Source organism: Carcharhinus amblyrhynchos, chromosome 15 (genome assembly GCF_965287045.1).
Source record: "Carcharhinus amblyrhynchos chromosome 15, sCarAmb.v2.hapA, whole genome shotgun sequence".
Lineage (NCBI taxonomy): Eukaryota > Metazoa > Chordata > Chondrichthyes > Carcharhiniformes > Carcharhinidae > Carcharhinus > Carcharhinus amblyrhynchos.
This window is the reverse complement of record NC_137338.1, coordinates 11962094-11974835: the sequence shown is the minus strand read 5'-3', so window position 1 is coordinate 11974835 and position 12742 is coordinate 11962094. Positions and strand designations below refer to the sequence as shown.

Below are 12742 nucleotides of genomic sequence, written 5' to 3'. Positions count from 1 at the left end.
GAAGAGGGAAGGCAATGGCATAGCTGTATTTTCAGTGGACTAGTAATTCAGAGACCCAGGGCAATGCTTTAAGCACCCAGGTTCGAATCCAGCCATGGCAGATGGTGAAATTTGAAATCAATAAAAAAAAATCTGGAATTAAGCAGCTACTAATGACCATGAAATGATTGTCAATTGTTGTAAAAAATCCATCCTTTGGGAAGGAAATCCGTACTTGGTCAGGCGTACATGTGGCTCCAGAGCCATAACAATGTGGTTGACTCTTAAACGCCCTCTGAAATGGACACTCAGTTCAGGGGCAATTAGGGATGGACAATAAATGCTGGCCCAGCCAGCGATGCCAACCTCCCATGAATGAATAAATAAAAGTGGAGGTAAGCATCCTCTTTTAAACCAAGCCCGGGTATAATGTCTCCAGCTAAATGCCTCAGCAATACTGGTATCTCGTCATAGAAAACTCCCAAGCAGGAACTTTCACCAATGTACGGCATTTTAAATTCCACCTGTATTCCATTTGAAACCAGGGCAGATATGGAATAAAATTGACCCTGGTGAATGTACTTGGAGTACTGTGCGCAGTTCTGGTCACCTCACTACAGGAAGGATGTGGAAGCTATTGAGACGGTGCTGAGGAGATTTACAAGGATGTTGCCTGGATTGGGAGGCATGCCTTATGAAGATAGGTTGAGGGAGCCAAGTGTCTTCTCCCTGGAGAGGCAAAGATTGAGAGGCGACCTGATAGAGGTTTATAAAATGTTGACAGGTATAGATAGGGTGGATTCTCAGAGGCTATTTCCCAGGGCTGAAATGGTCACTGCGAGAGGACACAGGTTTAAAGTGCTGGGGAGTAGGTACAGAGGAGATGTCAAGGGTAAGTTTTTCACTCAGAAGGTGGTGAATGAGTGGAATCAGCTGCCATCGGTGGTGGTAGAGGCGAACTCGCTGGAGTCTTTTAAGAGACTTCTAGATAAGTACATGGGATTTAATGGGATTGAGGGTTATAGACAGGCCTGGTAGGTTTGGATATGATCGGCGCTACCTGTGGGCCAAAGGGCCTGTTTGTGCTGTAGTGTTCTATGTTCTATGTATGTTTAGGTTTGCAGGGAGGACCATGTCGAAACCTGGGAATGGTCAGCACATTTATCTTTCCGATAACTTCTGTTGGTTGAAGACTTGTGTCGGATAGTGTGGTCTAAAAACCATGTCCTCAGCTCACCAAACCAAAAATGGCGGCTGCAACACTAACCTTTCACTAACCCCCCGCCCCCCTCCCCCATCATTCTTTAATAAAAAATTATTCCAGCCTTCATTCAGGGTGAGGAGGGAAGAGACTAACCTGTATACATCATGCTTAATGTCAGAGTTCCTCTTCTGTCGTAAACGTTCTGGGGGCAGGTACGCAATCGTACCACAGAAACCATCCATGCTAATGTCTTGCGTGTTAGACAACCCATTCCACCTCGCCAATCCAAAGTCTGAGATCTATACAGAGAAAAGGTTTAATTTACAACAACATTTATTTAAATACTGCCTTTAACTTCGTCCCAAGGTGACAAAAGAAAATATCACACCAAGCCATTATCGAGATACACGGGAGAATAACCAAAAGCTTGGTCAAAGAGAAGGCAAGTAATGTAGAGGAGCAGAGAGGGCTGGAGGGGGCCTATAGGCAGCTGAAGGCAGAGCCACCAATAGCATCATAAAATCCCAACAATGCAGAAGGAGACCATTCAGCCCATTGAGCCTGCACCGACAACTATCCCACCCAGGCCCTATCCGCTTATCCCACGTATTCACACTGGAATTAAAATCAAGGAGACTCAAGTGGCCAGAATTGGAGGAGCACAAGTATGTCAGAAGGCTATAGGGCAGGAGGGGATGAGAAAAATCAGGGAGAGGTGAGGCCTTGGAGAGATTTGGGGGACTGGGATGATTGATTTTTTTTTTAGAAAAGTCAAAGCACTGCCTAACCAAGAGTCAGTGTGGGTCAGCAATTATGAGCAACGGGCCAATGGGACTTGCCGCGTGCTACAACAGGGGCAGCAGAATTTTGAATGACCTCAAGTTTACGGAGGGTAGAATATTGGAGGCCACCCAGGAGTGTGTGTTAGAATGGTCGATTCTACAGGTAATGAAAGCTTGGATGATGATTTCAACAGCAGGTGAACCGAGGCAGGGATAAAGTTTCAGCAATGGAAGAGCCAGTTTGTGAAAGATGAATAAAAGTAATTGACATCCTAACAACAGAAAGCCTAGGTTACTTTTTCTAAAGCCTGAATTAAATGGAAAGTATTATGTATTATCAATGAGAAGAGTGGCTTATTGTTTAGGCTGTTTCAGTATCATATGCTCTTTACCGACTCTGCTAAACATTCTTTTAATGGGGAAATCAAAAGACATTTTTGAGTAACAATGTGATGACATATTAAGCCACAGGATTCTAGGACTTGGATGGGATTAGAGAAGCTGGATTTCCTTTTTCTTTAAGTCAGAGAAGATTAAATGGAGGTGTTCAAAATTATCAGGGGTTTTAAGAGTAAATAAAGAGGAACCAGTAACCAGAAGGGACAGAAATAAGACACTTTACAAAAGGAACTATGTGGAGGTTCCAGCGTTGGAGTGGGGTGGGCTCAGGAAGTAGCCTCACAACATCAGGTTAAAGTCCAACAGGTTTAATTGGAATCACGAGCTTTCGGAGCGCTACCCCTTCATCAGGTGAGTGGAGAGGTAGGTTTCACAAACACAGACAGCGAGATAATTACAAAAGTCACATTTCCACCATTATCTTGCAATTATGTCACTGTGTATATATGCTGCATTTGTGAAACCACCTCCTCTCCACTCACCTGAGAAAGGGGCAGTGCTCTGAAAGCATGATTCCAAATAAACCTGTTGGACTTTAACCTGGTGTTGTGAGACTTCCGACTGTAACAAAAGGAACACTGGGGAAACGGAAGTATATCTATTTTTAACCACAGAGAGTTCTGGAATGCACAGCGTTAAAGAATATTGAAAGCAGATTCGGTAACTTGCAAAACGCCAATCTTGATAGAAATTTTTTCCAGCATTAAGCGACAAAACGGGAATGAAAGTGTGATCCAAATATTCCCATTCAAAAACCCAACATAAGCTCATTTCTTGCACTGTGTCAACTGTAGTCAATGCTTTCCCCACAAAGTGTGTTCTCATTGGGGAAAATGCAGAGCAGAGACCAAACAACAGGAGAGGGAATCACATACACTACCCAGTCAGAGACATTGGCCGCCTCCAGCTGTCTGTGGAATGATACAGGAGGTTGGGTCACACAACAGGCAACAAGAGTAAGAATGGGATTGAGTTGAACAGTAGGAGGGAGAGAGAATGGGATTGGAATACACAGCAGGAGGGAGAGAGAAAGGGGAAAAGAATACAGAATCCATAGAAACCCTACAGTGCAGAAAGAGGCCATTTGGCCCATCGAGTCTGCACCGACAATAATCCCACCCAGGCCCTATCCCCGTATACATATTTTACCCGCTAATTCCTCTAACCTACGCATTCTGGGACACTAAGGGGCAATTTAGCTTAGCCAATCAACCTGAACATCTTTGGATTGTGGGATGAAACCGGAGCACCCGGAGGAAACCCATGCAGACACAGGGAGAATGTGCAAATTCCACACAGACAGTGACCTGAGCCAGGAATCAAACCCAGGTCACTGGAGCTGTGAAGCAGCAGTGGTAACCACTGTGCTACCGTGCAGGCAAAGCGGAAAATAGCAGTACTCTGTTAGATTTCCGGTCCCCTACCTTCACATGGTGGTGTGCATCCAGCAGTATGTTTGCAGGTTTCAGATCCAGATGCAGTAAGGGTGGGGACATGCAATGAAGGAAATTCATGCCCACCGCTGTCTCATGTATGATACGGAAACGCAGTTCCCATGGTAACACTTCTGAGGCCAGCAGTTTTTCCAGGGATCCAGTCTCCATGTACTCCATGACGAGTCCCACTGGATCCTTGCAGATCCCATACACTGGGAGGATGTAACGGAATTTTGCCATTTCCATCTTCTTGGCTTCCTCCAGCAGCTCTGCATTCTCTCTGCAAGACAAAAAGAGTAAACAAACTACAATTCTGATCTGGAATTTGAGCAGCACTTGGAAGAGGTTATGAGAAGAAGGTCACTCATCTCTTTCAGACAGAGGAATGAACTTCAAAGTCAGATAGAGAGCAATACAAATTTTTTATATGCATTTGTGGGACATGGGCATCACTGGCTGGCCAGCATATATTGCCCAAGTCGAGTAGTCCTTGTTCAGAGGGCAGTTGAGAGTCAACCACATTTTTATAGCTCTGTAGACCAGAGCGGCTGAGGATGGCAGGTTTCCTTCCCTAAAAGGAAATTAGTGAACCAGATGGGTTTTTCCAACAATCGGCAATGATTTCATGGTCATCAGTAGATTCCTAATTTCAGATATTTTTTATTGAATTCAAATTTCACCACCTGCCATGGTGGGATTTGATCCTGGATCCCTAGAACATTCCTGAGTTTCTGGATTAATAGTCTCGCAATAATACCACTAAGGCCATCACCTCCAGGTTTAGTTTAATGTCTACTGCTCCGCAATTGATCTGCTTTTGGTAAGCTTGCAGTTAGATGCAAGTAATTCAATCAGGCTGTAGCCTGACATTAAATATCAAACTGAGAAGCCACCAGAGATAATGCAGTGGAGGAGTGGTAATGCCATTCAGAGTCACCAGGCTAATATTCGTGGAGGAGTTCAAATCCCACCTCGGCAGCAGGTGGAATTTAAATTCAATTCATAAATCTGAAATATAAAGCTTGTCATGCAATAACTAAAATATAAAACATGAAGACAGTGACAGATATCAGCAATTTTTTGGAAATAAACACAAGTAGTTCACTAATTGCAATTTGCCAGCCTTGTTTTAAAGTAAAGTTTATTTAGTAGTCACAAGTAAGGCTTACATTAACATTGCAATGAAGTTATTGTGAAATTCATCTAGTTGCCACAATCCGGCGCCTGTTTGGGTCAATGCACCCAACCAGCATGTCTTTCAGACTGTGGGAGGAAACCGGAGCACCCGGAGGAAACCTACGCAGACATGGGAAGGATGTGCAGACTCCACACAGGGAGTGACCTGAGCCAGGAATCAAACCCGGTTCCCTGGCTCTGTGAAACAGCAGTGCTAACCATTGTGCTACCATGCCGCCCCCAACAGTGACTCCAGTCTGTGACTCCAGACCCACTGAAACGTGGTTCACTCTTGACCGTCCTCTGAAATGGCCAGAAAGTTCAAGGGCAATTAGAGATGGACAATAAATGCTGGCCTTGCCAGAAATGCCCACCTCCCATGAAAGAATTCTTTAAAAATATACAATAGCCCTGGGGAATGGTTCAGCAGAATGATTTTGGGATGAAGAGGATTAATTTAGCATAGGCTTATGGCTAATCTTCTATTCCCTCACGTATGTCAAAACATGTTGCAGCTCTATAGAACTTTATATAGACCACATTTGGACTATTACGTACCTTTCTGGTTGCCACACTACCAGAAGGATGAGGTGGCTTTGGAAAGTGTACAGGATGTTGGCTGGTTTGGAGAATATTAGCTATGAGGAGAGGTCAGGCAAACTTGATTTGTTTACACTTGAACATTGGAGGCTGAGGGGCGACCTGATGGAAGCTTACAAAATCATGAGAGGCGTAGATAATTTGGAAAGTCGGAGTCCTTTTCCCATGGTAGAAATATCAATCCCTAGGGGACATAGGTTTAAGGTGAAAAGAGGGAGAGTTTAAAGGAGATGTAAGAGGAAAGTTTTTTTTTTTACACAGAGGGTGGTGAGTGCCTGGACTGCACTGCCAGAAGAGCTGGTAGAAGCAGATACAATCGCAATGTTTAAGAGGTATCTTGATCATCCATGTATGGACCACACAGAGGCATAAGTATTTTATTTTAGAAAGCCGTCATGTGTTGGCACGGGTTTAGTGGGCCGAAGGGCCTGTTCCTGTGCGCTACTGTTCTTTGTCCGGTAGATAAAGGGGTGATCTTCTAATTGAGTTATTTAAGATGATTAAAAAGATTTGATAGGATACATAGAGAGAAACTATTTCCTCTGGGGAGGATGTCTAGTCCAAGAGGGTACAACTTAAGAGCTATGCCATTCAGGGATGAAATCCAGAAGCACTTCTTCATCCAAAAAATGATAGAAACCGGGAGCTCTCTCCCTCAAAAAGATGGGTCTGGGGATCAACTGAAAATTTCAAAACAAAGGCACATTTTTTGCCAATAATACATGCAGGGCCAGGATGACAAAAATGGAGTTAGTGATGCAGATCAGTCATGATCTAATTGAATAGTGGGGAGTTCAAAGAGGTAAATGACCTACTCCTGTTTCAGTAAGGGAGTGGCACATTGGCAAACACTGCTGCCTCAAAGTGCCATGGACCCGGGTACTCCTTAGTGTCAGGGGAATTAGCAAAGTAAATATATGGGATTACAGGGGTAGGACCTAGATGGGTTTGTCGTCGGTGCAAGCTCGAATAGAGTTAAACGGTTTCTTTCTGCACTGTAGGAATTTGATGATCCTATGAAAATCTACTCCCGCCCAACCTCATATACACTTTCCAGCCTGGGTCACTAGAAAACGAGTTGAAACAAACCAAATGAACTTGCTGAGACCAGTTGTAACACACACTGTTGTGCATCAGAGGGGAAAACATCTGAACACTGCACTTGCTTCCCCAAGCCTCACATTAAGTGAGATAATGTGGGCGACACGGTAGCACAGTGGTTAGCACTGCTGCTTCACAGCTCCAGGGACCAGGGTTCAATTCCCAGCTTAGGTCATTGTCTGTGTGGAGTTTGCACATTCTTCTCATGTCTGCGTGCGTTTCCTCCGGGCGCTCCGGTTTCCTCCCACAGTCCAAAGATGTGGGGGTTAGGTTGATTGGCCATGCTAAAATTGCCCTTAGTGTCCTAGATGTGTAGCTTAGAGGGATCAGTGGGTAAATATGTACAGATATGGCAGTAGGGCCTGTGTGGAATTGTAGTTGGTGAAGACTTGATGGGCCGAATGGCTTCTTTCTGTACTGTAGTGTTTCTATGAATGTAACCTCAGCCAAGTATTGAGCTGGGACCTTGGCTAGTGTAAAAGCTGTTGTCAACTAACGTTTGCCTGGGTAAAGTACCACGCAGTTTAGAACAGAGCCACTCAGTGCAGAGAGTTCCATATTCCATCTTGACCCACGTGGCAGTATTGATTGCCTTGTTACAATGGGTTCCTCTACCTCTGGTTCAAGAGGAAATGAAGGAGAAAACTACCAGGGTCCTGATCACTATCTAATCGGCCCTACTGCAAAATGATTGTATGAACTTTGGGTATACTCAGTACTGGGACTCTGCCATTGTGCTTCCCAGATATTCAGCTGACATTACCTAATTGGGTCAAGACCTGTGACCACAGTGAGGTGTCATGGAAGAGTTCAGATGGTGGGCGGCACGGTGGCAGAGTGGTTAGTACTGCTGCCTCACAGCGCCAGGGACCCGGGTTCGATTCCCGACTTGGGTCACTGCCTGTGTGGAGTTTGCACATTCTCCCCGTGTCTGCGTAGGTTTCCTCCAGAAGATCCAGTTTCCTCCCATAATCCAAAGATGTGCAGGTTAGGTGGATTGGCCATGCTAAATTGCCCCTTAGTGTCAGGGGGGACCAGCTAGGGTAAATGCATGGAGTTAAGGGATAGGGCCTGGGTGGGATTGTGGTCGGTGTGATGGGCCGAATGGCCTCCTCCTACACTGTAGGGATTCTATGATTCTATAAGATGACCATTTCCAAGAGTATAAAAAGTTGTCCCCCTTTAGTCACAAGAAATTTGTATAAGCACCGAAATACATATAACTCTTGTCAATAGAGATTTGTGTCTTCATACACTTTCACAAGCGAATTACATCTTGGGGATAAACTATTGGGCAAGAACTGTATTGTTGGTTGATTTAATTCAGAGACTGTCTGGAGCCAGTCGGGGAAATTAGATTTCCAAGGTTGTCACATCAAACAAAAGTCAGCCATAGCAACTACAGCTCAGTGCTCCAGGTAAAAATAGTCCAATATAAATCCATCACGTTATCATCATCTGTGCCAGCACAGAAATCTGTACGTCTTCAGCACAGAGTCACGAGGCAATACAGCACAGAAACAGGCCCTTCAGCCCAACCAGTCCATGCCAACCATGGTGCCCTCTCAGCTAGTCCCAATTGCCCACATTTGGCCCATATCCCCCTAATCTTTTCCCATCCATGTACTTATCCAAAGGCTTTTTAAATGTTGCTATTGAACTCGTCTCAACCACTCTCCCTGGGGGCTCATTCCATACACACACCACCCTCTGTGTGAAGAAGTTGCCCCTCAGGTCCCTTTCAAAATCTTTCCCCTCTCACCTTAAACCTATGTCCTCTAGTTTTCAATTCCCAATCCCTGGGGAAAAAAAGCTATGGCCATAATTTTACTGCCCCGGCTGCCACGAGAATCGAAGCGGGCGAGGGGTGGAGCATAGGAAGTTCTGTTGACCTCGGGCAGGATTTTATGATTTTGGGATAAGCGAGGCTGTAAATTCCTCTCCCCCTGTGTGTTATCCTATCTGTGTCCCTCATGATTTGAAACATCTCAAAAACGTCATCTTGTACACAAGCTGTTCCGTAAGATTGACAAGAGCTCTGCATTCCAGAAAATAATGGGAATATTGTTACAGTTATTCCCTCGCTACATTAACGTGTAGTTTTGCGGTAATGTGGGTAAATTTTTAACAGGGAGCGTGCTATTTATTGCTGGTAAAAGGATGCAGGCACCTTGTTTTACACACAAAATATATATCACCAAGCACGGTCATGACATTTACTACTTGCTTTTGAAAACAGCTCACAAGTCTGCACCCGCAAATGCCCGATTCCCAAAGGTCAAAGACTTTTCAATTCCCCTTTGAAGGAAAATAAGGAAGTGGCAAGCATATTGTGCCAATATGCAGGCGGCACGGTAGCACAGTGGTTAGTACTGCTGCTTCACAGCTCCAGGGACCTGGGTTCAATTCCCGGCTCGGGTCACTGTCTGTGTGGAGTTTGCACATTCTCCTCGTGTCTGCATGGGTTTCCTCCGGGTGATCCGGTTTCTTCTCACAGTCCAAAGATGTGCGGGTTAGGTTGATTGGTCCTGCTGAAATTGCCCCTTAGTGTTCTGAGATGTGTGAGTTAGAGGGATTTAGTGGGTAAAATGTGTAGAGATATGGGGGTAGGGCCTGGGTGAGATTGTGGTCGGTGCAGACTCGATGGGCCGAATGGCCTCTTTATGTACTGTAGGGTTTCTACGGGTCCAAAGCAAACTTTTAGATCTGCTGTTTTTTCACATTTGACAAAGGCTGACAGTGAAAGAGAACCTGGTTGTCCATACTCACCAGGTTCGATTCCCAGCTTGGTCACTGTCTGTAGAGTCTGTACATTCTCCCGCTGTCTGCGTGTTTCCATGGGGTGCTCTGGATCCCCCCTCATAGTCCAAACACATGCTGGTTAGATGCATTGGCCAGGCTAAAATCTCCCTCAGTGTGCCTGAACAGGCACTGGAATGTGGCTACTAGGGGATTTTCACAGTAACTTCATCGCAGAGCTAACGTAAGCCTACTTGTGACGCTAATAAATAAACATCTTCAACTCATTCAATGCAGTATCGCATTTTCACCTCTGGAATCCAGTCCAGAATCATGGAATGAAAACTTTCCAGTCTGCTGACAATGAAGGTTCTGTGTGGAATGTGATTGGGCCCTTTCAGTTCGTCTGGACACCTCAGTATAAAACACATCCTTACCTAGCATTAAAAAAAAATGTTTATTTATGAGTGTTTACCAGGCTAATTGCTGGGATGGCAGGTCTGTCATATGAGGAGAGACTAAGGCGATTAGGATTATATTCACCAGAGTTTGGAAGAGTGAGAATCTCATAGAAACTTATAAAATTCTAACAGGATTAGACAAGGTAGATTCAGAAAGAATGTTCACGATGGTGGGGGAATTCAGAACTAGGGGTCATAGTTTGAGGATAAGGGGTAAATCTTTTAGAACTAAGGCACGGAGAGATATCTTCACTCAGAGGGTGGTGAATCTGGGGAATTTACTAACACAGAAAGTAGCTGAGGCCAAATCATTGTCTGATTTCAAGAAGAAATTAGATATAGCACCTGGGGCTAAAGGGATCAAAGGATGTGGGAGGAAGTTGTGGGGGAGGTGGGGGTGTGGGAGATCAGGATATTGAATTCGATAATCAGCCACAATCAAAATGAATGGCAGCACAGTCTCGAAGGGCCTACTCCTGCTCCACATTTCAATGCCACAAGTAAATATCCCCTAATCGCCACACTGTTCAGGTGCACTGAGGGAGAATTTAGCATGGCCAATGCACCTAAAAAGCACATTTTTTTGGACGGTGGGAGGAAACCGGAGCACCTGGAAGAAACCCACACAGATACGGGGAGAACATGCAAACTCTGCATAGACAGTGACCGGGAGTTGAACCTGGGCCCCTGGCACTATGAGGCAGCAGTGCTAACCACTGTGCCACCTTGAGTGATTCTTTGTTGAACTGCTTCCAGTGCAAGTGTACCCCTCTTTAAACAAGACCAAACACAAACCTCATCTGGATGAGCATCACATTTACAAAAACACAATTAGCATACAAACAGCTGCTGGATTTTAATTCAGCACAAACTGGATCTAAACGCCAAATCTCCTTTCAAGCCAATGACTGAAATCATCTCACCCAGCTGCTACTGGGCCTAGGCTCCCAGTCAATGCTTACAATACAACAAAATGTGGTGGCATAGTGGTTAACACTGCTGCCTCACAGCACCAGGGACCCAGATTTGACTCCCAGCTTGGGTCACTGTCTGTGCAGGGTCTGCATGTTGTCCGCATGGCTTTCCCCTGGGTGCTCCGGTTTCCTCCCACAGTCTGAAAGACGTGCTGGTTAGGCGCATTGGCCATGCTAAATTCTCCCTCAGTGTACCCAATCAGGGGCTGGAGTGTGGCAACTAGGGGATTTTCACAGTAACTTCATTGCAGTGTTGATGTAAGCCTACTTGTGACACTAATAAATAAACTTTAAACTTGTGAAGGGATTCTATGATAAATGGTGATCACATCCAGACACGTGAAAGAACTGGAATGTCTCACTGGGACAACAGGGTCCAGTGTTCTGAGGCTAAAGTCAAGGAACATTTCTACAGTACTTATTGACAGGGAATCATCACAGAATGCTTACTTCCTCATTGGTGCTTTACAGTAAATAACCTCTGCCCTCTTACCTATTACCACCCACTTCTGTCGTCTCTCCAACACAAAAAAATTAGTTCCTTTAAGGTTGAATATCAATCCACATTGCAAACAAGGTGGTACCTTGTCAAATAAACACTTAAAAAGTCTTACACAACTACCAATGTTCTGACGAAATCGAACTGAAATTTTTCTCTACCGATGCAGCCTGACCTGCTTCCAATGCATTTGGTTTTTATATCAATGTAGTGCGTTTCTAACTAAGTGTGAAATAAAAGTATAATGGCCAGACAAATCATAATCCAACCCCATTTCATTGTTTAGTTAACAAATCTTGCCCAAATCATCCACTGGTCCCAGAACCCCCAGGTTTCTCAAGATGTCACCAGAGCGAGGCGACTTTTTGCAAGCTGTGCTTAGCGTACCTTCTAATTCTATCTTTTACTCTCATTCTATGCTTCTAAAACTTCACTGTCTTTTAACCCCTCTAACAATGCTGTAATTCAATCTCTTATCTTTCTCTACACGCGAGCTGTGACAGTAACACCACATTCTGCACTCCTTTCATTCTCCACGAACGGTATGCTTTGTCTTTATAGCACGCGAGAAACAATACTTTTCACTGTACATGAATACATGTGACAATAATAAATCAAATCAAATCAAAACCTTAGGCTTATCAACACTCCAGGATTAGCCTGGAGTCTGCAGGAATTGAAGATTCATCTCCAGGACAGTCCTGGAGAAAAATCACCCGGACCTTAGAAAAATTGTTTATTAAAATGCTTTCTTCAAAGATATAAAAATGGTAGGATGTTTGGGGAGGGGGGTGGGGGCGGTGTGGTGGGCAGAGCGGGAGGTGGTGAAGGCTGTTAGGCTGACGATAACTCTTTGTTTTCCAATTGGCGTAGGAAGGAAGTACATCATGTAAATGGATGTGTCGGCTGACTAATGGCTGGAGCACGGGGGAAAAGTCACATGAGGAAACCTCCAGAAATGCATTTAATCACAGTTGGTAACCCTTCCCTGGGCTAGTGAGTACTAAATAATCCAGGCTTCTCAGCATCCCCAGAAATTTATCTCTTGACTTCAGCTGATGAGTGCCTGGGTGATCACATCAGATGCTACGTGACCGCATGGCACTGTAGCACAGTGCTTAGCACTGTTGCCTCACAGTGCCAGGGACCCGGGTTCGGTTCCGGCCTCGGATCATTGCCTGTGTGTGGAGTTTGCATTTTCGCCCCGTGTCTGCGTGGGTTCCTCCCACAGTTCAGAGATATGCAGATTAGGTGGAATGGCCGTACTAAATTGACCCTAATGTCAGGGGGATTAACAGGGTAAATATGAGCGATTATGGTAATAGGATCTCAGTGGGATTGTGTTCAGTGCACACTCAACAGGCTGAATGACCTCCTTCAGTGCTGCAGGGA

General features: G+C 44.9%; 1 protein-coding gene across 1 annotated transcript in view; it reads right to left on the bottom strand.

The window, feature by feature from the left end:
• The window catches only part of ripk4 (receptor-interacting serine-threonine kinase 4), a 57157-nt gene that overhangs the window by 18754 nt on the left and 25661 nt on the right, over nt 1-12742 (bottom strand). The window contains exons 2-3 of the mRNA XM_080203409.1: nt 3789-4080; nt 1337-1482 (exon numbers count right to left, since the gene is read on the bottom strand). Of these exons, the coding sequence (XP_080059535.1) occupies nt 1337-1482; nt 3789-4080 (438 nt within the window). The remainder of the gene's footprint in view (nt 1-1336; nt 1483-3788; nt 4081-12742) is intronic.